The following is a 27,055-nucleotide window of genomic DNA, read 5'->3' on the forward strand; positions in this document are numbered from 1 at the left end:
ACCACTGTCCAGCGACAAGTGCCAACAAAGGAGAGGATTCCAAATAAAAGAAAAACGCCGTCCCACCACTTTGCTCCAATGCGAGTGGGTGGGCGATCACGATTACTGTCGCGTTAAGGCTTAAAGTGCTATCCAAGGCAGGGATGTGTACTTCACTAAATTCCCAAACCGTAGATTGTACTGAAAAATTCCAGTACTTATTGCCGCGACCACTTCGTTATGATCAGATGACAGTTGTCGCCACCCATCCTCAGCCAGCGGTTGTTTTAGGAGGCGACTAAGGAAGAGAGATCGGCTAGCAGATTCCTCCGTGCTATAACTACCATCTGCTGCGCTAACCCGGTCTTCCGTGCATGGGCAAACCCTCCCTTTATAAAAGGCTTTTAGCCCCACAGTGGACTGTTATAGGCTACTGACTTGATTGGCCCGACTTGTAATGCGATCCTTGGTCGAATATGTCACCCACCGTTTGTCTAACAGTGCGGAAATCTTTGCATCAGAAACTAGGCAAAAAAAAAGTAGTATCGAGTAGGTAAATGAAATACATACTAGGCGAGCTCGGCGGCGACTCCTTGATGGCCTCGGAGTAGAGCGGAGGCGGCGTTGGCTGAGGCTGCCGTCGGACGCTGGCCAGAGAGTGCGTCGCAGTCGATACTGAAGCATTTTTTTTATTACACTACAAGTTAGCCCCGTGGGCTAGCCTGTTAGGGATACAGTTGTATCCCGCACCTCGGATTCAACACGGCATCGTACCTGAACGTTAAATCAATTGGCAGCACGTCTTTGCCGGTAGGGTGGTACCTAGCCACGGCCTGGCCAGACAAATAAATCATAAATACTGCTGCTGCCGGGGACCAAACCAGTCCCGAGTTTGGCCCCCAGCAGCCGACCACTTATAAGACCCTAGCGCTCACCACAGCGCCGGAGAGGTTGCAACACATATACCTTAAATTAAAGAGTGCAAGATGGATCCACACCAAGGTGCAATATGAAACACAAACAACATTTATCGATCAAGCAAAAAAACGCGCAAAAAAGACCTTTTTTTATATGTTGCCAGTCGATCCAACGCGTCGTCTTTCTCCCTGCACTTATACTATGTTTTCCCTTATGGTAAACTAATCAGACCGCAATTATGAAGTAGTCTCTGTAATGAAGCAAATCGATGACATTGTACTTACTGTGTCGCGTGGTGACAGGATGTCATAATACAGTGGTCACCGGATGTCGTACGATGCAAATAATGTAATATAACGTAGAATGGTCAGCAGCTACGTGCTACTACTACCATCTACTGCGATAACCAACCTGTCTGCCCAGCCATGGACCAACCCCCCCGTCGGGAGAGGCCTTAATCCATCAGTGGACTTGATTCGCTATTGGTCACTTACGGATTGGCGGCGGAGTGTTCATCGATACCACTGAAGCGGCCATCGCCGCGCGTTTTTTGTTGCGCATAGCTGCAGGCATCGATCCAATGCTCGTCCCAACGTTGGCGTCTTTGCTGGTACCGGCCATTCCGCTTACACTGTAGAAGAATGTAGAAAACACTTAATCATCACCATCATATAAACCCATTAAAGGCCCACAACAGGGCACGGGTCTCCCTCCCACAATGAGAAGGGGTTAAGGCCGTAGTCCACCACGCTATCGCAGTGTCGATTGGTGGACTCCACACCCCTTTATGAACATTATGGAGAACTCTCAGGCATGTAGGTATCCTTCATTATGTTTTCCGTAACCGTTGAAGCAAGTGATATTTAATTACTTAAAACACACATAACTTTGAAAAGTTAGAGGTGTGTGCTGGGAATCGAACTCGACCCCACGAAAGTGTAGTCGAGCTTCTACCGACTGGTCTATCACCGCTTAATACTTAACAGATATAAAACATATTGTATTAACTATTCACTTTTTTTTTACATCGGTTTATCTACAAGTCCAGTTACGGTTGTTATCCCTGGATGAAAATAAGCCTGCGTTATCAACTTCATACCAAAAATCAAGTTCATTGGTTGCGTCGTAAGGGCCTAATGCCCTAACGAAGGACAAACAAACAAAAATACTTTCACGTTTATAATATTAGTTAGTTAACTAAACTAGTTTTATTATTACACTTTAATTAAATTCGATAGCGGTCGTCGCATTTGATACCACACCTAGGTATACTCAATAAGTAAGCTCGAAGAAAAAACTTCAACGACCTTCTTCATCCGCTTACGTTGACACAATGGTAAAACCTCGTGCTTCGTAAAACGTAAGTAGGTACTACCTCAACGACTAAAGAGCACAAACACTGGTTCATTTCTATCATCACAGATAAAACCACGGCTTTCAAGTCGAATATAATTTAAATATTAAAAGGTGCATTTCAAAGGTTATTAGGCATACAATATTATTCTTTACAAAAAAAAACACATTTTACTATCAAGACAATCTTATGGAGATAAACTTTACCCTTTACAGCTTGTTATTCGAATGAATATAGTTTAGGATATGATGAGAAGATGAGATTTAAATAAGTCTATTTTAACTGGCACGTTTTAGTGTAAGATCATCGTCTATTACTTTCAAACCTAGAGTAATATAAGAAATCAGAATTACAGAGGTAATTATTTATTACATTGTATTATTTTAGTATTTATTTTTATATAGAGATCATACAGTCTAAGATGGTAGCGGGCTAACCTGTCAGGGAGTATGGTTGTCATACACCTAATCGGTTTCTACGCGACATAACACCGGAACACATTCGCAATAAATCGCTTAGCACCACGTCTTTGTCGGTAGGGTGGTAACTAGCGACGGCCAAAGCCTCCCACCAGACCAGACCAGAGGAAATTCAGAAATTATAAATTCGCAAATTGTCCCTGCCGGACAACTTTTTTTCTACTTAATTTAAATGTCACTCTCCTGATAATGTTAAATGTGTAATGTTGAAAATGGTTAAAATGATTAACGACAATTGCACGCCAATAAAAAAACACCTATGTTTCATGGACCATATTCTAGCTAAATAAAAATGTATTTAATGGTCTAAACTATTTGTTGTTTTCGTTAGAAACTTTTTGTACTGTAAATATCAGAAGCGAAAAAGGTATTTACTTTGACAAAAAATTATTTTATACTGTAAAATGTTTATTGTTAAAATGTTTCACACATCTTATAAAAATACAAGCTGACCCATCTGTCGGGCTGATTTGTGAATCGAAACCATCCAGGGTGCCACCCAAACGCATAACGAAAAATTAATTCAAATCGGTCCAGCCGTTTAGGAGGAGTTTAGTGACATACACACGCACACAAGAAATATATATATAAAGATACATATTTACCAAAATTAATTTGAATGGAATTTTGGTATATATTTATTAATTAACTAAATTAATATATATAAATAATTATTACAAATATGTATAAATAAAACTTATAAACAAAAAGTATAAATCCTAATCGCAGAGGTACGGTAAAAGCATTAATACAAAAAAAATAAAAAATATATATAAATCGCCAGTTTCGATGTCATGAATTTCAGTAGTATACTACTGTTTATAATATAAAATATTTACTTTAAGTAGAGGAACCAATTTTAATGTATTAGAACATTCATATTTTGGCTATAGAGGTTTTTACATAAAGTAGATCTAGCCCCAAAGTTTTTTATGGTAATGTGTAACGTGTTATAGTTACTAAGATGACTGATGAATATTTTGATGAATTATGTACATACCCGTGGTAACTAGCTAAGGCTGAAACCTCCCACCCTACCAGATAAGAGAAAATTCCAAAATTATAAATTCCGAAATTGCTACTACCGGGAATCGAACCCAGGGCCTCCAAATAAAATTCACAGCGCTCACCACTACGCCAGGGTCGTCGTCCAACTAAAAACTAGTAAAACACTAGCTTTCGCAGCGGCATATGATGTATATTCATCTGGTGGTTGCAAACACGACAACTTTTTTTTATATTATTGTTAGTTGTCAAGGAGTTAAATAGTCCGAAGACTGTCGTAGGTTAGTACATTAGGTCAACATATTAAGATAACTATAGTCGGAAAAATGTAAAAGGCCCGTTTTGACATTTGTGCAAGACCATAGAATGTAACTTGGAACGAAACTGAAAGAAACAAAAGAATTAAAATCAATTAGATACAGTGTTTTAAAAAATACGTAAATTTTTTTGGGACGTTAAATAATATGAAAGAATATATCGCGAGTATTATTTTTGCGCTTACTTCATAGTAGCATGCAATTTATAATTGTTGCGAAACGTTCCGAAAACAGTTACGTTCTCAGTCTTTTTTTTTTTATACTAGAGCTGTAACCATTTTTTTACTGAATATCGAAATTAAATATTGTGTAGTTATCTTTACTGCAAAGAATGAGCTTGGTTCTCAAAATGGGTTCTAAATAATGAGTCTGAGATAATGTATCTGACCAAGCGGCACATGACTGAAGCGTCCCCGCGCGCACTGCGCAGTTTTTCGTTCCTCATCTTGTAAAGTTGACTGTGCGCTCGTTTAAGTTTGATATATATTGTTTACTATTACGTTAACTATGGCTCTTCTATTTTGGACATTAATTTAAACATAGTGATTTGACTAGATTTTTGTGTTTGTTGTTATATAGTACTAACTCTGTTTCAACATGTTGAAAAGTGGACGTATAATCAACAGCCAGTCACGCGTATTGGTTGTGAAGTTAAAGGAATACTTTGAACGAACGAACACTTTACAATACATAATAATATCAATCAAGTACTGATACAAACTTGAATTGATTTATCGTGAGTATCGAGTACAGAGTCTTATGGTTCCATAACTAGTTACGTCGCAATGACAAATGTCAAAACGGGCCTATTACATTTTTACGACTATAAGGCACATCTTATAAAATAAATAAATATAAATATACTACCACATTACACACATCACTTCATAGCCCCAAAGTAAGCGTAGCTTGTGTTATGGGTACTAAGATAGCTGATAAATATTTCTATGAATACAATAGACATAATTACTTATAATATACAGATAAACACCCAGACACTGAAAAACATTCATGTTCATCACACAAACATTTTCCAGTTGCGGGAATCGAACCCACGGCCACGACTCAGAAAGCAGGTTCGCTGCCCACTGCGCCAGTCGGCTGTCAAAAATATATATATCAAAATTTCATTCAAATGCGCCTTGCCTTTTAAGATAAGATAAAATATTCTTCTGTACACTCTCCCCTTACAAATATATATATAAATAAATAACAATAAATACATATCCAAATCGCAAAGAGGTACTGCAAATGCATGAATACAAAAAATAATATATATATATCGCCAGTTTCAATGTCATGAATTGCCAAAAGCGTTGCAAAAAATAAAACAGAAAGCAAAATAAATAAATAAAAATAAATAAATTCAGCATGGCGAAAATATATAGATGAGAAATATATAGCTCGCATGGGCAGATTTTGATGATTTGAATTCGCCAACTTAAATCGATCAACAAGTTCTTTCAGCTTTAGGCCTATATCTGACAAAGACACCATGTGTCCTAATTTACCAAATGAGAAACACCAGATCGGACATCAGGTTCTCAGTGGTGCTTTAGTGGTTTCTTCAGGTGATCCCAGAAACCACTATTATTTTAATAGGTCCAACTGGGCACTAACAACCATCAAAATAAAAAAATTGGATTAACGTAATTAATGGATTTTAATCTGTACGTCAGTCATCACATTACCGTCCAATAATTAGCCATCGATAAACTGCCATATTCCTTTTTATTAGCGCGTAGATCTCATGCCTGTATTAATCGTACCAGCGTCGAGCCATGGACAGGTTCTCAAGTTCTGTCTGTGCATAGAATGACCTATATTAGAGAAGCTATTTTAACCTTCTCTACTAATATATTGTACCTTTTTTATTGAGATGAAATGCCTGAAGCATAACGGGGGAAACGGCGTGGTTAGAGAAGTCATGACAACTCATGTCATTTTTTAGCATAAATTACTTTTAGTAATGAAAACCCTCGCTTATTTCAAAATACATACATTTTTACTATTATCGTTTACTTGTTCCTAACTTCTTATATGGCATAACAACTGATATTTTAAATGTAACAGCATAAATATTGTAAGAAATGAAATGAAATAAAATTTCAATTTTCGCTCCAGCAGCGAATCGTAAATTCAGGCGTGGTTACGACAATAGTCAACCAGTTGATATTTGGACCTACGCCCTTTAGTATTGTAATCTCTACCTACCGCGTTGAGCTTTGATGGTTTGAAAATAGGTTGTGTTAGCTACAAAAAAATAATGATGGCAACATTGTTATTTTTGTGTGCTTTTGAAATACTAAGTATTTTTTTTTTTTCTAAGATGGAATTAATTTTATTTTTACATCAGAATTTTATATCAGTTGTGAGAATAAAATGGCGCGTCGCCGTTTTGAGCACGCGTCGTTAATTGGCACCTTTAGAAGCGTACAACAAAAGAATATGTTGTCAGAATGGAAATGTTTTCTATAAATTCGATCATTTGTCCTGTTCTAAATACTTGGCAAAGCTGACACTTCTTTATATTTCCAGTGCTTCAGTGGCATGACTTTTGTCGACCCCTGTCGTAGAGTGAGTGATTTATTACACGTGGGAGTCCCGCATTCGATCCCCGTCAAAGATATTTTCGTGGCTTGGCTGGACCCTATCTTCAAAAACGCCAAACGGTTTAGAGTTCAAGAAACAGTACGCGTAATTGTAGCAGTACCTTCTATGAGGAAGAGTTGCAAAAGCTATAACACAAAATCGCGAGATTTTAGCCTTGTTTCGGTTCAACCATTTTAAATGAATTTATTATATTTTGCATCAATTAAATTGATAAAGAAAACCGTCTTTTAGATAAATTATATAAAATTGGTATTTGCCATGCTTCCACTATTATCGATTAAATAAAATTATTATTATATTATATTATATTATTATATCAAAAAAGATTAAATTATGTCGCGCTTTTCAGTAAGCCCGCTATCGTCTTTGATTGCAGACAAGGGCTAACTTGTAGTGGAATAAAAAAATTATAACCTCCGCTAGGAAAATACCATGATTATTACTATTCATAATTCTTGAAAAGGGGTTTTATATTTTAAAATTTCACGCCGGGTCAAATAGGGTATCAAAGTTTGTATGAAAGTACGTCAATCTTGAAAGTGATATTGATAAAATTGGTATTTAGGATAACAATTCAATTGATGAAATATGTGTACCAGGGGTTATAAATATAATTCGCCCAAAGGGGTGAAATAGAGGACGGTAGGTTTATTTGTTAACAGGTCCTATAAGTAGGACCTTTCTGCGATATAAATGCGACAGACAGTGTGCCCGTTAGTTAGTTTGTTTGTCTTTACTTTACGCCCTAACTACGCAACCAATCGACTTGATTTTTGTATGTATACTATAGACTACTTTTATCCTAGGAAAACAAACGAGTCCCAAGGAATAAAGAACCGTAATAAACGCGGACGAAAAACGCGGTAAACATAATTAACAACCAATTTCCGGTCCACTACCGGGTCTCCTCTAAGAATGAGTAGGGCGTAGGTCGTATTCCACCACGCTACCCAAGTGCGGATTGGTGCACTTCACACACATTGAGAACGTTATGGGGAACTCACAAAAATGCAGGTTTCCTTACGACGTTATCCTTCACCAGTGAAACCAGTGTTATTTTAAATTCCCTAAATTAAAAGCGCACGCAACTCCAGAAAGGTTGAGGTTTACGCGGGGATTGAACTCGGTCACTCCGAGCTTCAACGGCAAATAAAATAATCCTACTTAATATTATAAATGTGAAAGTGGACGTTTGTTACTCAATCACGTAAAAACGGCTGAACGGATTTGGATGAAATTCGGGATGCATGCAACCTTTGACATGGACAAGAACATGGGCTACCTTTTATCCCGATTCCTTAAGTAGTTCCCGAGGGAAAATAGAAAATTGTCTACGAGCTAAAACGCGGGCAGCGTTGAAATTTGGTATGCATGTCACCTATGCTATGGAAGAGGACGTGTACTTTCCATACCGATCTCTCGAATAGTTCCCGTGGTAAGATTCAAAATTGTTAACGAGCGCTGCGTTAGAAACAATTCGCGGATAAAAATTAAAGTAAACTTAACGTTGTAATACATATCAATCAGACCAATGTCGTTGTGTAGCAAGTGTATGTGTATGTATATTAAACTCACCCAGTGTATGTTAAACTCACCCTGGTTTGTTAGCGTCTTGAAACTCGTAGGCCACGTTGAGTCCACCCCAGACGCCACGCGATCCAACACTGTGCGGTGAGTGACTCGGGTCCACCGCAGCCTGGAACACCAACTCGCACTTTACACAATTGCCCAAGCGCGCATGCGCCACGAGGCTGATTTATTTATGCCTATCAAAATTAGGGCATAAAATAACCACACTGCTCTAATGCGGGATGGTGGGCTTTAACGTTGTTGGTTTTAGTTGGAGTAGAGCTGTGTGGAGGAGCTCGGCCGGCATTTTTTTTTAATAATAACTGTCGGACCAATAGGATGGCCCTCCTCGTGGTAAGTGGAAAACCATCACCTATAAACAGAGCAACACTTCACAGGGCATGCAAGGGGGCTTCAATTTGAGGCGTAGGTATTAAAAAAAAAAACTAAATTCATTTATTTCAAGTAGGCCTAATATAAGCACTTTTGAAACGTGAAGTATGTCTGTTTGTAGTGAATCTACCACCGGTTCGGAAAGCAGATTCTACCGAGAAGTAGCCGGCAAGAAACCAAGCAGTCGCTCTTTCCCGACATCGTTTTAGAATTTAACAATCTTCGTTCTATCTCGTGCAAGCCTCATTGTGCCTGTAATAACACCGGCAAACATGCTCTTGCAACACACAGCATTGCAACGATGCTGCTTAGCTGCAGAAAGCATGAAGCATGGCGATAGTACTTCCCCGGACGGGCAGCGTCACAAAAAGCTCTTGCTGTTTTCCTTTATTGATTGTGTAGATAATAAATAACACACCCAAGCTTTGGGTTGTTGGACACATTCGGCACTTTTTTTGGAGTGTTCTTTGCATGCCTTGCGAAGCGTCGCTCTGTTTCATCTACCATCAGGTGGCGTTGAGCGTTTCGTCCGTCAATTAAAAAAAAAAAAAAAAATAGTGTTCATTTGAACCTCAAGGGCTATTCGAGGCACTTGAGTGGATAACGCCAATCCAAACCCCGGGTCGGCACTGAAAATGTCATTATAGGAAAACTTAATACCTAGTGAGCCGATTTGGAAATCGCACCCAGAACTTCGTAAACCGAAGTCGAATATGCTACCTCTACGATGACGATCAACAAGGCTTTACACTCGTAGTAATAATAATAATAAATCTAACACATATGAAGTGCACGCTACAAAAAAACATATAAATGAGAAGATATATACAAAAAAAAATGAAGATCTAAAAATTTGGTGACTAAATAAAATTGAATAAACTGAAAACAAACAAACGTAATTCTTTGTTGGCAGTGACATAAAACTAGGAAACGTTAACATATCTTTGGCGTTGTTTCTCCCAAACAGAGTATCGCCTCAGAGTTATGCTACTAGGAAGCAATAGTAATTATGCTCGTTTGTGTGTATAGTGGCAGGTCCCGGGATCGACCTCCGGCAGGGAATTTATTATTTCTTTATTATTTCAATTGAGGCATTTATTATTTTTTTTTTTTGGTCTGAAAGAAAGTTCTAATAACCAGATCTAAGGTGAAAACTGTGTAAGGCAAAGTACTGTACCAGAATCAGCTTAGTATTTTCAAATTCAAAATAGGAATGGTTAGTTAAATAAATGATAAACTGACTTTGCATTTATTAACTTGACTCTTGAGGAAATTATAGCGCAGCGATTATAGCGGGCGAATCCACACGGTTGATCGTGGTATATCGACTAATGCTATAAAAATCGTGTGGGAAATATAAGTGGGAAACTATACAAAGGGGCAATAGCGCCAGCATTTTGGGTACCATGCCCATAAGTGAACAGTTAGACGGCTTATATTTATTATAAATATTAATTTTAGTTTGTAATTATTATTTCCATCTATATGTATTTTTACTTAAATAAATAAATAAATATAGTGGGAAACAGGTCACGTTATATGGTTACATCAGGGCTAGCAAAGACAGTAGACAAAAATTATATCCCCTGCCAAGGAATATAATTAACGAGTCCACCTGCTAAAGCACGGGAACACGGGATAGGAGAAGTTTACCCCTTTTTTATTATTAGATATTTTAATTGGATATCATTTGCAGTTGTGCGTAAGTGCTCCGCTAGTTGATAAAAGTTGTGGGAGAAGATAATTTTTTATCCTCTCCCCGGGGACATAATTGTCTCCTGGCCATGCTAGCCGTGCAGGGCCTATAAGTTCTTCTACAATAAGTGCATTGAATCCGCAGATGTTCGAAGTCCGATATCGATTAATTCCATTTACTCGATGTTTTCAAATAGGTCGCTATAAGACTAAGACTGGCAAATGTCAAAAGCAACTATCGAATTGGCCCTACTTTCCTAATGAATAAATAATATGCAAGGATACGTAGGACTGCACAATGTTTAGTTAATGCGGTACTACATACGGAATGAGTTAAATATAGAGTTTTCGGACATGATAAAACGGCAATTTGTGGAGGACTTATAATTATCGGTAATGGCAATAACTTTAAACGTTTATTCTGCAAAATGCTACTTGGTGGCAGAAATAAGCTCGCACGTACGAGCTCTGTCACAAAAACCTCTAATAATAACAGGTGAATAATAACAGGTTTTACACCTAAAAGCCTTCGGTTGATGGACACATTTGGAACTTTGTAGGACTCGTTCTATGCACGTGTTAGGAAATAGGGAATTACAGCACTTTATCTATGATGAACCCGATGATTATATTAAATATATCGACAAATCATAGTTCGTATACTCATTGATACACTATCAATGAGTTATACGAACTATGATTTGTTGATATATTTAATATAATCATCGGGTCTATTCCCTATTTCCTAACACACGCATTGCGACATAGTGCACTTGTTAAAAACGATGGTGTTCCATCTACCATGTAGAGTGTTGTGTGTTACGTCCGTCGATTAAAAAAAAATCACATGTTGACAAAAACAACTGGGACCGACTGATTTAGAGCTTAGACCAAACACGTTGAGACAAAGCAAAATGGCAAATATCAACCGATAGACGTCCACTGCTGGTCATAAGTCTTTTGTAGGGAGTTCGAAATTGCGACGCTAACTGTTGGGGGTCTACCTACGCTGCTCTTACCACTTCAAATTGGCTAGACTGAACAAATGGCACAGACCTGAGTGGGGCAGCGGCGTGGTTATTATCGGGCATAAATAAACATGCCCATCAAGATAAATAAACCACATTCTCCATAGTACAAGAAAAAATTAAAATTAGTAGCTTCAGAAGATACTCAGCATATAATAAATAATAATAAATGCTTTTAATTCAGGCTAAATACCCATATGACAAAAGTGACAAAATTTAAAACTAAAATACAAAAAATACTGTGAAAATAATACAAAAATTTAAAATAATAGTAAAATTATATAGTATATGTTTGTGGGTCAGTATAGTATATGTTTCATTACTTACAAGATTTTTTTTTGTTTTTTGGTACCAACGAACCCTTTAGCTTTAAGTGCCTGACATGCACTTGACACAACTTTTATGTTTTATAACTTCGTAAGTAAATAGTACTTGAATGGCTTTAAATTAACAATATTGGAAATTAAAATCTTACAATAAAAATACACAGCAAAAGATAAATCCTGTATCTAAGGAGGATTAAATATGATCCCCTTTCTTAGAAGAGAGGAGGTATAAAAATCCCTCGGCTTGTTAATTTGCGAGAAAAAAACAAAATAATACGATTTCAAAACATTTCGTAAATAATCCTCTTAATGACCTAAGGAAATCGCAATTTTCACCTTCTAATAGAAATACAAAGAAACACGTCCTGTAACATACTAGCGTTTCTTGTCGACCATTTCTGATAAGTAAATTTTTCTTATGCCAATTTTTAACAATGCTTCTACTGAATATACTCTAAAATATACTGCGTCGCAACGGCCGCCTGTGGTGGAGTAATACTTCGGTGACTCGGCTCCAGAGGGACGCGTGCGTGATGTCAAATAGCTTATAAACTTTATCAAAATTTAGTTTATGAAGAAATCTTTCATTGTCCTACATGTTCTCCGAGCCACGGAACATAAGTAAAACCCAAGAATGCACGATCGTTTATCCAGATTTATATAGATAGATATAGATATAGCTGTTTAGTAGATCATAAGACTTACCTCCAGGACGCGTTAAGGAACCCGCCAAATATAGCTTAAAAGTATATCATTGTGTACACTGCAATTATTATCAGGACAGCAAGTTCGAACTACGTATTGTCATATCTACTAAAAAATCCGAAAACACGTTAGTATGAACGTCTCCGTACAGTAAAACACAGTCTAGAACATACGCCCAAGTTGATAAACGAGTTACAGACATTAACTGAACACTTATAAAATATTTGGATGCTAGCCGCGCGAACTTCCAACCGTACTAAATGTAAATTTATCAAATCGGACAAGGAAAATTAATTATTGTTTTTATTATCCTCACTTCAATATAACAACAATATTATAACTGCATACACTTACTCGTAGGCATGACGAAAAGAACTTAAAATTATTAGCGGTAATAGTTCGGTTAACGTTGTTTATATAACAGAAAATAACACGTGCAAATTTAGCACATCAACACATGCTGACCAAAAATACACGAACAAGAACCTAAGCGTTCGCTCACACTAGCTCACTGGAATGAGCAGCAAATTTGCCAGTAAAGTCACCTAATCACAAGCGATTGCAAACTAATCGCGGCAGCAACAATCAGCGGAGTTCCTATACAGTTGATGAATTTCTTAATGACAGGGTTGCTTGGAAGCAGCAACCTTGGCAACATAGCAAAAGGTAAAGTATTAATATTGGGAAAGAACAACTGCAGAGTTTCATGACGGTGGTACCGGTGGTAGTCACTACAAAAAGACAGACTAGACGTTTCCAGCGTGCTTATAAAGTAGGCTTACTTGAAATAAATGATGAAATTTCCATCACCAAAGTACGTCCAGTTGGTCGCTTCGGCTCGTTTGCAAAGAAACGGGGAAACATGCAATAATAACTACAAACTAAAATTAATATAATATTGTTTGTAGCTTGTTGAAGTAGCATGTGTGTGTAACTCGCACCAGTAGCTCGTGCGAGCTTGGCGACGGTAGCTTGATAGTGTAACAAAAAAAATGCGAATGTGACTTCAAACTTGCAATTGAAAACGTGCTGCGAAATCTCCTCTGACTGAGATATATGGAGATAATCCGTCAGCGAAGGATTGCCCTTGCTTGTAGAGACCTTTTGCAAAAGGCTACCAAACTGCACGTGTGGGCTTGCGCTTAGATAATTATTATGTACCCTAATGACGCGATTAAATTAGCGGGCTTTAGCGAATGTTCGCATTGACGTGACATTTTTTTGTATACTCTTTACTTGCACATTAATACTATCTATGTCTCATTGTATTGTTTCTTTGCAAAGTTGCGAAGTGCTATCTATCATTACAGGTTAAATAAGAATAGAGTAACAGAGATTAGTGACATACTCGTATCTAGAGACTCGTATCCATCACAGCACCGCTTTGTTGCTAAATTAATTATTGGCGCGGATGAAGTTTTCGGATGAAATTCGTTCGCTTGGCCTCATTCCGTCACTTCAGTTTCGCTCGCTTGGCCAAAGCACGCCACTTTAGTCTACCACACTTAAATGTTATTACATAATTAATTTTACGGAAATATCTACGTGGTATTTAGTTACACTAGTGTGTTACTTTACCCTTGACTCTACACAAAACTTTCATACGATAGTGCGATACGAATATATGCCTGACAATGTAGTAGCGCCATAACGCGAATGGGAAAGACACACACGTGTTCGGGAAATTGCGACTGTGAGCGCGCGCAAAATGGGACGCGCGGTGTGTGGGGTGGGTAGTTACTAGACTGTCCCAGTCTAGGGCTGCCATATATTAAGTATAAATTGTTTTCAACGTTGTATTTTCATCTTACGTAAAGTAAGTACTCATAAATCATTTGGAGCTCTTTTGCACCTTTGTTTAAATGTTTAGATTTGCTGTAACCACATTAAAGGTCGAGAAACCGAAATCGGAAACTAGCAAACTAAGCACGAGTTAACAGTATCAATCCTAGTGCAAACTCGCGCCCGCTGTTTAGAGCGTAGTGTCAACGGTGTAGCTAAACAACGTGTTTCGCTAACGAAGAACTTAACCGCTCTACGCTTATAATTTTACAAAATTACATGCAGTGCCTCCGCAGCATTAGAACATACTCGCCAGTGTGTACACACCTTAATTTAATCGCATCTTAAGTGACCAAGACTACAAAACTCTAGTTAAACATATAGAAAAATTGTCTGTCTGTTTTTACCTTTCAGAACTAAGCTTCACGGAGGACCGGCTCTGGGTTCTAATATTCATCTTAAATGATGAAGGACCCTTAACGAAACGCACCACACTTTTTATTGTTTCAAAACTGTTACACAAAAGGTTTTTTTTGGAATGCTTATTTTTTACTGTGGTTGGGAAAGGCTGTGGCTGTGGCTGTACTTTTCCGGGGGAAAGATCTTAGTCACTGGGAAACCACATGGACAAAATCACGGACTTCTAGAATAAAAAACGTACGCAAATGGCTTCACTTTTGAGAACACGTCCCGTTCACATTTCGTCTATCTTTAGTACGTGGTTGATAATAATTGTAATTGCGACTCACCATATTATTGTAAATCCAAGGGATATGCTCACTAGGGTGTATAAGAACAGGGGTGAGTTTTGCGTGCACTAGAGCATAATGTAATACATGATTCTGTTGTCAATATGTTAAAAAGACTAGCCCCCTGACGGCAGATGTTGTTGAAACCGGCGCAGTGGGCCGACTGAATAGCTTTCAAGTTAGTTAGCGTTAGGATGTGTTTGTTACGCGCGAAGTCTTCAGGGTGTGTAAGCTCGACTTTGCCCGGGCAAAGTTGGCTTTGCACAAATGGGTCTGGCACCTTTGTTTAAATATCTAGCAACTTATTTTTAGTATGCTGTCAAGCTAAAAGGTTTTTAATCTTAAACTTTAGTTTATATTTTATTACCATAAAACATCTATCACGCTATTTATCTAATTAACTAACACGCCATGACATATCACCATTTAGCTTTAGATTACTTATAAGTAGCTTCACTTTGCCTTAAAACTAATCTATGACTAGTTTTACGATGTTGAATTTTACTTTTAATGGTGTGAACACTTGTTTTATTCACTGCACCGATCGTTACTGTAATTTTCCTAAAGGGTAATCCTTAATTTATTTTCCTAATACATATTAATAAACATACATTTTAAACACTCGTAACTCAACCTATATTAGTCGAAGTGTCATCACTGTGTCTAGTCAATAAGGATTCTTATTGTAAGTATATATTTTTGATATAAAAGAAATGACCAGTGTTGAACAGTGTTTATATAGCCTTGTTTATGCGCGTTAATCTTCATTTTGTGTTTTAAAGTGCCAAGCATCTGCTACAGTATCTACACGCTAGTCTAGTTTTCGTTTAGTTTATAATCATCTTGTATGTTGGGTAAACCCGATTAATGCATTCGTTATTAATGTTATTCATAGTTCTTCTAAATATACTTGCGCTAATTTTATAAATGAGAAATTGTGTTTGTTTGTTTGTGTTTTAGTCCTTCACACTCTAAACGCGTACAAAGAACACGGGCAACAGCTAATAGTGATTCTATTTTCATAAGCAGGCGCTGTCTTTTACTTATGTCCTGTATGTATTGTAAATAAATAAGGTTCCGAATTTTACCTATTTTAAGCGGACAATGTCGACATTGCACGCTTCGAACTTAGTCCGTAACAGACATGAATGGCAGATTATAAATGGCGCTAGCGCATCAGGTAGCAAGGGGATGGGGCGAGTCATGGGGTGCAGGTAAATCGCAATGTTTGACTCCACCCGTCGCTTGTGTAGATAACGCTTCTCGGAAAGATAAATGAGACGTTTAAGTTTGCCTATTGTTTCAGTGCTCATTGTTTTTTGTTAGAATTCTACAAAGTACATACCTACTTACCTAACTTTTTTTAGATAGAACTACGTTTGAAACATACGTTTTCGTGTTTCCTTCAGATTTTAGGCATCGTAAGTTTTTAACTTTCATGTCACTTTGACCCTTTACCGATATAGTTTTTCTTAGTTCATTATATTACGAAGTTATCGAAATGTTAAGGATTTTGAGATAAATGTGATAGCAAAATAGCTCGCTTGTCATGTTCTTATACTGTCTGTGATTGGCCCGAGACTTTGTTGACCGTTGATGATTCCCTGGTGATCATAATCAGAGATGCGATTCAGAAAGAAAGTTGTATACATTTGACAGTTAAAATGGGTGGGGTATATAGATGCTTTGAAAACTATCAAAGACATTAAACAAAAGACTGTGATTTTTCTGAAAAACTATTGGGTCGATTGTCATACGAGTTTTTGCTCTATGTAGGCACCTGCGTCATCTGGACCATTCATTAAATATATCTGAAATATACCTGCAGTCCTGTTTCTTATTTTTGCAATTTACGTGAAAAACTACTTAGCTTATGTGATTTACGAAAAGTTAATAACAAAAAAGTCAAAATCTAAACAACGTTGAATAAGAACAAGTAAATGTTTATTTGGCGTCATATTTAATTTTTTTAATATACCTAGTTGTCAAAGTTAAAGTCAAGTAGGTGACACTTTTAATGCGTACATTACATGAGAATTACACGGTAGTGACATGACATGATGGCGATAACCATTTTCGTAAACTTGAATCTTAAGCTACGAGGGTTCCAAACGCGTCCTGGTCTAAGAAGAAGCCCACAACAAACTTAGCCGGGTGCTTTTTTTTTGTTATCTCCAGCTCCCATTGTCATTTAAAATTATTAGGAGAGCAACCTGGTTAGAGCAATCATTCACACCCAAGCTTTATTATCGATTACGTAGTCCTTTTACTATAAAAGGACTTTTCTATCAGGTTACGTTTAATAAACTTGAACTTTTTAAGAGACATCTTCAAGATGTCAATGGGTTGTAAATATACCTTACATAATAACGCGCATATTTTAAAACGGCTCTGAAAATTTTAATGCTTTATGTCACCAACAAAGAAAAAAGCAACGAATAGAAAGAATAGTAACGTAATGTGCCACTTCGATATATTTTCATTATAAGATAACGGAGAACATTTCAAAGATCGTTACTTAAATATCTTATAAGTGATAAGTAGTCATGTATGTAGAAAAGACACTCAAAAAAATATGAAGAGCATTATGGAAGCCTTTACAAAACTATTGATAAGTATTTCTTTTTTCTCGAACTTTGGGGTTCGATGAATAGTATAGATAGTTTTGAGTTTAAATGGGTGTCCTTTGAAATCAATTACGACTCTCAATGTTGGGGTTCAACAAAAGTTTTTTTTTTTTAATTCACTACAAGTTAGTCCTTGACTGCAATCTATATATATATATAAATATTGTCTAAGGTGGTAGCGGGCTAACCTGATAGGGAGTATGGTAGGCATAACCCTAATCGGTTTCTTCGCGACATCGCACCGGAATGTCTTTTACGTAAGGGTGGTAACTAGCCACGGCCAAAGCCCCCACCAGACCTGACAGAAAGAGAAATTCAGAAATTATAAATTCCCGAAAAAAAGTCCCTCCCGGGAATCGTACATGGGACCTCCTGCTTAAATTCACAGCGTTCACCGTTGCCGTCATAAATAATTGCTATCAAAGATAAGAGTATTTATGACATTAGAAGTTGAAACTGTATTTTTTTACGTGACAACGTAATTCGATGGAGCCGGCTGCACGCACGAAAAAACATGACGTATGCGGCGTTACCTCGCTCTGAGGCGTTCCATTCAAGGCTTGAAGTGCAAGCGAGAGCGCGGAACGAGCGACAAAGAGGCAGAGTCGGCCTCCGCGTTCGACATCTGTCTCTCTCCTACTTGAGTGAGCGATGCGTCCGCGTGGACAGCTTCTATACAATAATACATTTACATGTTTTCGGCAAGGATGAAGTGCAGTGAAAAGTGAATGTGGTGTCAATTGTTTATAGTAACGATAATATCTGTCAAACAAATAAAATTAAAATTTTCTTTTGAAAAATGCAACCATTCCATCAGTATTTTCTTACGACGTTGTCACGTTCAACTATCGTCAGTAAGCCGACTTTTTTTTTCCGGTCGGTTCGGTACAGACGACCAATTTTTTTTTTCGGTGCAGAATCTCTAGACACAATTTTTGGAACTGTAGATTCTGTTGTGCGCAAATATCTTAACTTAACTAAATTGACAGGTCTAAAGAGGTGCTGCTCTTTTCACACTATTCACTATTTTTCTTTTTTTAATAGAAAATAGTTAACCCATGATTGCAATCTCACCTGAAAGGACGGAGAGTAACATAAGTCTACTTTTCATCCTAGGAAAGCGAACGGTTCCCGCGCGATTTGTAAAATCTGAAGTTCTGTACTGAAATATCCTTAAGCTATCTAATCTGAAATTATAACCTAGCAATTAATTAAATAATAATTTTTAAACCCTGACGCAATAACTACGGAGTGTCTGACGGTGGCATCGTATTTCCCGAGCGAAGGACCGATATGATTTTGTTCGAAAGGTGAATTAGTCGGGAGTGTTCTTAGCTATGTTCGATGCGATAAATCGGTCCAAGATGGCCGCCGCCAAAAAAGGCGAATACGTTTTTTTTCAGAACTCCCTCAATATGGGCATCAAACGAAAGGGAAACACTATAAACTATGCGAAATTCCAAATCCAAGATGGCCGCCACCACAACATGGCGAATTACATTTGTTTTTTCAAACCCCCTTAATATGGGTATCAAAAAGGGCGTCACTGATAGAATAATGTACAATAATGGAAGACGAGTTGTTTTTTTTTAATTCACGTTTAATATTCAGAAAGTTGTGTGTTAGCATTGACAAACTGACAATGCCTTTAATACATCTAACCGCATCGATTATAGAATACAAAAAGAGGGAGCGTCTTTTTGTATTCTATATAAAACAGGATGATTATTTAACTTTATTTAAAACAATTACTTAATACAGACCACTTTTGAGTCGTTATTAGCAATACCATCATTCATTGTTGTCATTGTTATATGTTAGAGTCATTATTGTCGTGGATCATTACAGGCGAATTACATTGTTTTCAATTGTACATTGAATAAAGTGCTCAGATGTTCAAAATCTGTTGTTGGTCGTTGGTATTTTTAATTATATTTTATTCACTGTATGGCAAAACAGATGTATCCTTAACTTCCTAAACTAAACGGAAACGTTATCCCTGAAGCTTTACCGAGATAAATATTCTAATCCTAGCTAGGTAAGTGCCAAATTTGGTCAAGATCTGTTCTGTCCTCTATCTGGGCAAAATTAAACACATATTATAACCTCTATAGTACAAAAATAATTATTTAAATCGGTATAATTTGTCGGAGTTGTGGTGTAAAATCGCCAAACCCTTTAATTCTCTCTCCCAAAGGAACCGAGCTTAATGTCGGGATAAAAAGAATATGTGTACAAAGTTTCATGAGGATCAGTTAGGTCGTTTTTGCGTGAAACCGTAACAAACAAACTTACATTGACATTTATAATATTAGTAGGGAAGTAGGGATTATTATTTATTATGTCTTTAGTGCAGCAGTAGACTGAAATAAGACTATCGATTTGATTGAAGTAAACTATCTTACTCTCCACTCACTGCCTCGTATTTAAAGTTACAGATCGCCCAAATGACAAAGCATCTATTAATCCAAAGTACTATTCGAAATTCGTTGTTTCACAAATCATTCGTAAGAGCGTATTTGCACGAGCCACCGCAAAGCAAGATTTTCTGTTACCACACACGTTCGTACGATTCCAAAAGTGACGATTGTTTACCATACCTATAAGACGGTACGGTTGTCGGTGCGTCTTTAACAACTGTCGCATACTACCACTGTATCGTCAACGCTAAGATTCGTACAAAAAGTTACACTGACGACATGGCATAAACGACGTCTGCAAAACAAGCGTTTTACTACGCGGTGTCGTGGCATGAGGGGCGGTCCATAGAAATATATGGTGCTCGGATGTCGTGACAACAAAATGGCACCGAAGACATAGAGAAAGCGCTTGCAAAACGAGCGTCGTGCTGTGCGTTTTCGAAACATGAGAAACGATCCGTATATATATAGGGGCCTCTAAAGGGCGGGGGTGCCCCATGCACATGGTATCTAGCAGCATTGGGCTTTTTATATTAATAGCGGGCAAACGAGCAAGTGGGTCACCTGATATTAAGTGATCATCGCCGCCCATAAACATCTGCAGCACTAGAGGAAATATAAAAATAAATAAATTGGTTTATCTTTGCCGGAATTTAAGGAATTGGGCTGTATGGGAGATATTGGACATTAATTTAGATATCGCGTCCGGAGACGTCCCCACATTTTATGCTGCCGTGCGGTGACTCGTGCAAGAACACCTTTACAAGCATAAGTAAAACAACTCCGTCAAGTGTTATTTTAGGAGTTTCGCACCATTTGTAGCTCAACATGTGCTCATAATATTATTTTATGGAATATTATTAGCTTTTTATCGTATTATTAGCGTCGCGCGCGGCTACATAATACTGGTGGATAACTACCGGTGCCTTTATGTAAAAAAAAAACCTCATTTAGTCACCAGAGAGAAACCGAACTATTATTGCTCGTTTCTTCATTTAACATCTTTTTCTTCTTTACTACTCTGCAGTGTAAATCAGTTATTATTGACGTGAAACATCTACAGGCCGTAGCGACGCTTCGCCACGCTGTATGATTGAATTTTTGTGTTTCTACTTAAACATTAATTTTGTAATAAAAAGTTGTAGAGGCGTCATCAAAAGGTTGCGTGTTCAAATCACGTCAGTACTTATGTAAACTGAACTAGAGTTTGGAGAGGGTGACCAGTTGGAATCAAATTAAATAGGTACTAATTGCGACGTATATACGATACATATTTATTAAGCGCGCGATCCGTTAACACCGACTGTACAAAGACTTATGTATGACACAAAAGTTGCTTACACAGTAATCCCAACAATAGTCATTATTAACCGACTTACAAAAAAAGAATCTATTAATTCGGGTGGTTTTCATTATGCAATGTCTGATTCCTTCGTAATCTGTTCATATAACTTATAGAAATCGATGTTTCACATCTGCCAGGCGTCCCGTGACGGCTCACACATTTATTATATTATTATTATTATTAATATATCAAAAACTAACTAGCATAATATGTTAGTCGGGTAGACGAGAGTTGGACTTGAAACATAGTTTACAATGCATTTCCATTTTAGGGTTTTAGTTATTTTAACCTATTTATCCCTGAGTTCACACCCAAAAAAAAATTCAGACCAAATTTAAATTCAAGTTCAACTATGTTTTATTGTTTTATTTATGTAGACGTTATCCCAGTCACTTATGGAGCGTTCATACTACTACTAACTATATGTGTTGCGCAATAAAAATATAATCATATATTTATTGGTTTAGTTATGTTTTGAGATTTGGGAGGTCGTCGAAAACAGGATCATCGAAACTAAAGGCACATCGCCTATAGCAAAACTGTTGAGCGATAACTTGAGGTCGCACCGTGCGATAGAAATGAACTACAGCGCCAGACGCGGGCGACGGACGTCCGTAGAACTTCGCGCGCTAGTCGGATGCGCTCGGCACCGGTACCCAGTTTCCGGGTAGAAATCAATTTGGTTTAGGTGTTTATATTTATGATAACTCGAACGTTTGTCTTGTGGCTAAATTAAAAAAAATATATATTATTTATGGAGACCTATCGCAAGTGCTTATGAAGCGTTCATACGGAATTCTGAAGCGATGATAGTAATACGTTCGTTTATTTAAAACCTAAAGCTAGAAGGTCTAAGAAAAGCCCACAAAAACGGTTTATTTTTTTGTTATCACCATCTCACAATCAACTAATATTTCGCTATTATATATTCTAGTTAGAGCAATTCATACCCAAGCTTTTGTTAATAATAGTGGTCGCCCACCGGTCGAAATTTGACCATAATTAATTTAAATTATAATTTTTTTATTTTATTATTTACAAATTATGCCTTGACTGCAATCTCTTCTGGTGGCATGTGTTGATGCAGTTTAAGATGGTAGCGGGCTAACCTGTTAGGGAATATGGCATACCATATATACTCAGACCCTTAATCGGTTAATACGCGATATCGTGCCGGAACGCTTAATGGCTTAACGGCAATTTATTGTTGGTAGTGTGGTAACCAGCCTCGGCCGAAACCTCCCACCAGATAAAAAACTTTATTAAGGTTCTTATACTTCGTTCAAAGGCCTTATACTTCGTTAATCACAGATTTCGTTAAGGCTAAACTGACCATTTGCTTTGTTAAAAAAAAAAATCAAATCCAATAAATGACAAAACGAGTATATTTGCGTGCATGTGACAAATACATGGTTACGATAGCAAGTAGGTATGTTTAATACATAATTTAAAAAAATATATTAGCCTTCCTATTAATAAGATAAATAAAGTGTGTGAGAAATTTCATAGTCCTCCGTCCGCGCAATTTTCGTAAAACGGGGTAAAAAGATGTTGCTTCATGTATTATTATTAGATAACGTTAATATATAATCGATTTACTAACATACATATATCCATATACATTTATATATAAAGAGACACTTAAAAACACTCATGTTAATCTCACAAACATTTACCAGTACAGTGGGAATCGAACCCACAGCCTCCGAGTCAAATAGCAGGGTCACTACTCATTGCGCCAACCGGCCTCGTCGAAACTAGTCTCGAAATTCAAATTTCAAAATATTGCCAAGGGTTTGGAACTATCCCATGAATGAACGAATGAACTTCAGAAAAGTAGATAATAGGTTTATCCCTACTAATATTATAAATGTCAATGTAAGTTTGTTTGTTACGCTTTTACGCAAAAACTACTTAACCGATCCTCATGAAACTTTGTACACATATTCTTGGAAGTGTTAGAAGTAATATAGGATTTTTGGGGATGAGTGTTTGACGATTTTACACCATAACTCCGACAAATTATAACCACTTTAAATAATTATTTTTGTACTATAGAGGTTATAATATGTGTTTAATTTTGCCCAAACTGTGGTTAGAGATAGAGGACAGAACTCCTAAGCGGACAGCAGCAAACCCCTCATTTAAGGCTTAGCGATACTGAATACTTTAATTTTTTTTAGAACTACAACTAAATTGAATGCTACATCAAAAAAACAAAATCTATACTAATAGCTAGTATGCAATAAATATGACTAGTGTTCGCCTAGTGGTCGAAATTCAGCTACAATTGGCCTTGGCGGCACTGTTGATTTGTCTTGTCTACTTTTTGAGTTTACATGAGTGTTTGTCAAATACATGGTAGTGTGTGTAATTTTTTTTATCGATTTAATGCATTTTTATGCACAGTTAAAAAAAAAACAGGTATAAGTGTGGGAAATTTCATATTACTCCGTCCGTAAAAAGAGGTGTTTCACTCAGCATTTTACAGAGATTTGTAGTAGGTACACGAAATAGTATGCGGACGACATCAAAGGTAACCTTTATTATGCACCAAAAGGGTAAACTTTGTATAAACACCTTGAAAACAAACAAAAGTGAACAAAAGATTTCTCTAAATTTCCGACGCGTGTACCTACATTGTACAAAAACCTCTTTGCAATCATGTTTTTGTAGGGAGTTTTGCAAATTTCGCATAAGTTCTTAACTGGGGGCCGGGAAACCTTCTAAGAGAAAGAAAATTTCAAACATTCGAACTTTAAAAGAATGTCACAATAACGCCGGATATGAAACCCTTTAACGAAAAGGTGATATTTAAACGAAAAAGTTTTAACAATGGAAAGTTTTAATTATTAATTAATTGCTAAATTATTTGGAAATACTTGAAAACATGAAGGTTTTTCATTTGAAATTAATCGTAATTATGAGTACAAAAGTATTTACAGGTCACTTCGTATGTGTAAACTTTAATATAGCTCGGGCAAATGAATAGCTGGCTGAATCAAATCCCATATGTTAACGACTCAAAGCGTACCTACTAGAGAACATTGGCTTTCCTAGGGTCTTGAACATGAGCAAGCCCAGTTACCTACAGAACTAATTTGACTCGTCATTATCCCTAAAAGTTACCCGTTCATGTTATGCCAAATGACAAACAATATCAACTTATCCTTGAAAAGCACTACGATAAACGTCAACATGCGTTTTATGATTGGAAGTTTCGATTGGTAAATGGTAGGATAAAGAAGATTATATGCGCTGTTTGCCTAAAATAATAAAGACGTGTAACATCACTTCAATTGTTTCTCTGAAAAAGTTATTTAAGTCATACTAACCAGGCGCGTTTTAACCATTCTTTTCGTTAGAAAAAAAATGCGATAACAACAATACAATTTATTTGAATGGGAGCATACAACAGCAATACGGGCTATGTATACATTAAACTGTCTTTTATGGTTTTAACTACCCTGAGAAATGCACAAGTCTGGCGTAGTATTCGGTGAGTTTAGAGCTGTTTCCTTTACAAAAAAAGTTATTAAGTTTACATTGTGTTCGCCAATTTGAACACATCTAAGCTCGCCACAAACATATTGATACAAAATAAGACCTCATATTTAATGAAATTTACTTGAATTTATAAGAAAACAAACAACTGAAATGCACTTTTTTGAACTCAACAATAATTATAAACCCTCAGTTATAATGCAAATCTAGCAAATGCTAGGTATCATGAAGTTTATGTTCACTCGCTAGTCATCTGCACGAACTTCAACTCGCAATCTTGCATTTTACGTTCATACTGAATTATTAGACAATTCAGATTATCCCTGCTAAATACATTAACATTTTGATGAGTGAAAGCAGACAATAGGCCCTATCAGTGTGAGCGAGACAAGGCGAGAAAACTTTGTAGACGATCGTGTTATTTCGGCGCGGCGCTTAATGTCATTCTATCGCGTTCGGCTGGTTGCTACCAGAGATGCTAGTAACATATTAAATCAACGCCACCGAGTCTACCTGCCAGAGTATGTAGTACGTTAAAAAATTTTGTTCGGTCCTCATTGCTGTCATGTGTAAATTATTTTTTGAATTGAATTTCGAAATAAGTACTCGAGCTAAATTTAAGAGATATTTATTGTAACGCAAACCCGCCTTTTCGGCTTCTATGGTAGTACCGCCACTGCTAGAGAATCACATCGTACTTATTATTGGTGCATTTTTGCATTACATTGGTATAACTTATGAGTAGTTCTGAGAGAAGTCTTGAGGTTTATAACCACAATTTGTAACTTTGTTGTGATTCTTAAGAGTCTTATTATTGGCACGTTTTTTCATTACATGGAGGTACTGGCGATTTACAACTAACATTTTATACAAGTAACACAGGGTATTAAGTCAAAAAACCGGCTGTTATCGACGCTTTCTACGCATACAAAAGTATCGCTGTTGTGTCGCTAGGTCCTTAGATATAACAAAATTTTTGGCAATTACTTATTTATTAAGTTATGCACATTATAAGTTCTAGTTTTCTTTGTTTTTAGCTTATGATTTAGGTTAAGTCTGTAATGATAAATCAAGTATAGTAAATAAATAAAAAAATAAGACTATAAGCTACCACAGTGGGTACTAGGATAGCATTTAGTTGATGTGGATCTCTTAAGTTTTATTGTTGCTACTTAATTTTAAAACTCACCTGTTTGTGCGGCTGATGGAATATGTGCGGAGAGTGTCCGCTCATTTCAGGCGGCAACGGGATCTGAGAAAATAGTTCTATTATACTAAAACCATACATTGGTCTAATACTGATCGCATACCAATGCTGACGTAGGAAGTTTACAGTGTTTAAAATTCAAATAAAGTAATCGGTACGCACGCACAGCTGTTTGCTGCGTGATCAGCTTTATAGGTCTACAGATAGCAATAAATTAAGATAAATCATTGTGTACCCTATTCTAGCAAATAATAATTATTCTATTATCATTATCCTTTTTAGCCTTTAATGCCCCATAGCTGGGCACAAGCCCATATTTACCCACCATGCTAGTGCCTAGTGCGGGTTGTTGGGCTTTACGTCACGGAATCTCTAAGACACCACTGTGGTTCGCTGTCGTAAAGTAAGTTCCAATCACTGGGCTGGTGGTAAGAATTTCTTGACTGAAAATCCCAACACCTGGCAAGGCCTTTTTTTACCAGATTTGTATATAAAGTTGTACCAAGTATAAATGAAATTTATAAATGGGTACTTGACCCACGTTAACGTAACAACTGTAAAACCTCACGTAACATCTTAGATTTCTTTTCACTTTTTTTTACGACATTAAAGGTCAAAAGGAGTGAAACATCTGGATGTAGTACTGTTATTTATTCTACGACTAATCTGATAAAAGCTTTTTTATTTTGTATTAGTTTATTCGCCGAATATCAAAAACGAAAATCATACGAGTGAGATTAGGCTATGGGAACCTTACCTTTACCATCCAAATCGAAAATAGGTTGCTTGAAAAAAAATTCTATAAAATTTGATAGCATGCGACAATAAAGCTTCCATTAGCATTCCACACGGGGAGAGAAAAAAAAAGCATAGCCATACAATATCGGTCCCCCGCCGAGGCATGCGTCAATATTTCTCATAAACAATGTATTAGTAAAACTCATAGCATTACAATATACAAGCGTAGTCGTGTACACGCAATTTAATGACGCAAAATTTGCTAAGTCTGTATTTTTTTGTTCACTTATTTTTAATACTCC

At 36.9% G+C, this 27,055-nt stretch overlaps 1 protein-coding gene across 1 annotated transcript in view; it reads right to left on the bottom strand.

Moving 5' to 3' along the window:
- LOC120636579 (protein AF-10) overlaps positions 1-27,055 on the bottom strand; it is a 93,086-nt gene that overhangs the window by 21,245 nt on the left and 44,786 nt on the right. Inside the window, exons 16-19 of the mRNA XM_039908118.1 lie at positions 25,998-26,060; positions 8,261-8,361; positions 1,392-1,528; positions 550-654 (exon numbers count right to left, since the gene is read on the bottom strand). Coding sequence (XP_039764052.1) covers positions 550-654; positions 1,392-1,528; positions 8,261-8,361; positions 25,998-26,060 — 406 coding nt within the window. The remainder of the gene's footprint in view (positions 1-549; positions 655-1,391; positions 1,529-8,260; positions 8,362-25,997; positions 26,061-27,055) is intronic.

The sequence above is a fragment of the Pararge aegeria genome, chromosome Z, assembly GCF_905163445.1.
Source record: "Pararge aegeria chromosome Z, ilParAegt1.1, whole genome shotgun sequence".
Taxonomy (NCBI): domain Eukaryota; kingdom Metazoa; phylum Arthropoda; class Insecta; order Lepidoptera; family Nymphalidae; genus Pararge; species Pararge aegeria.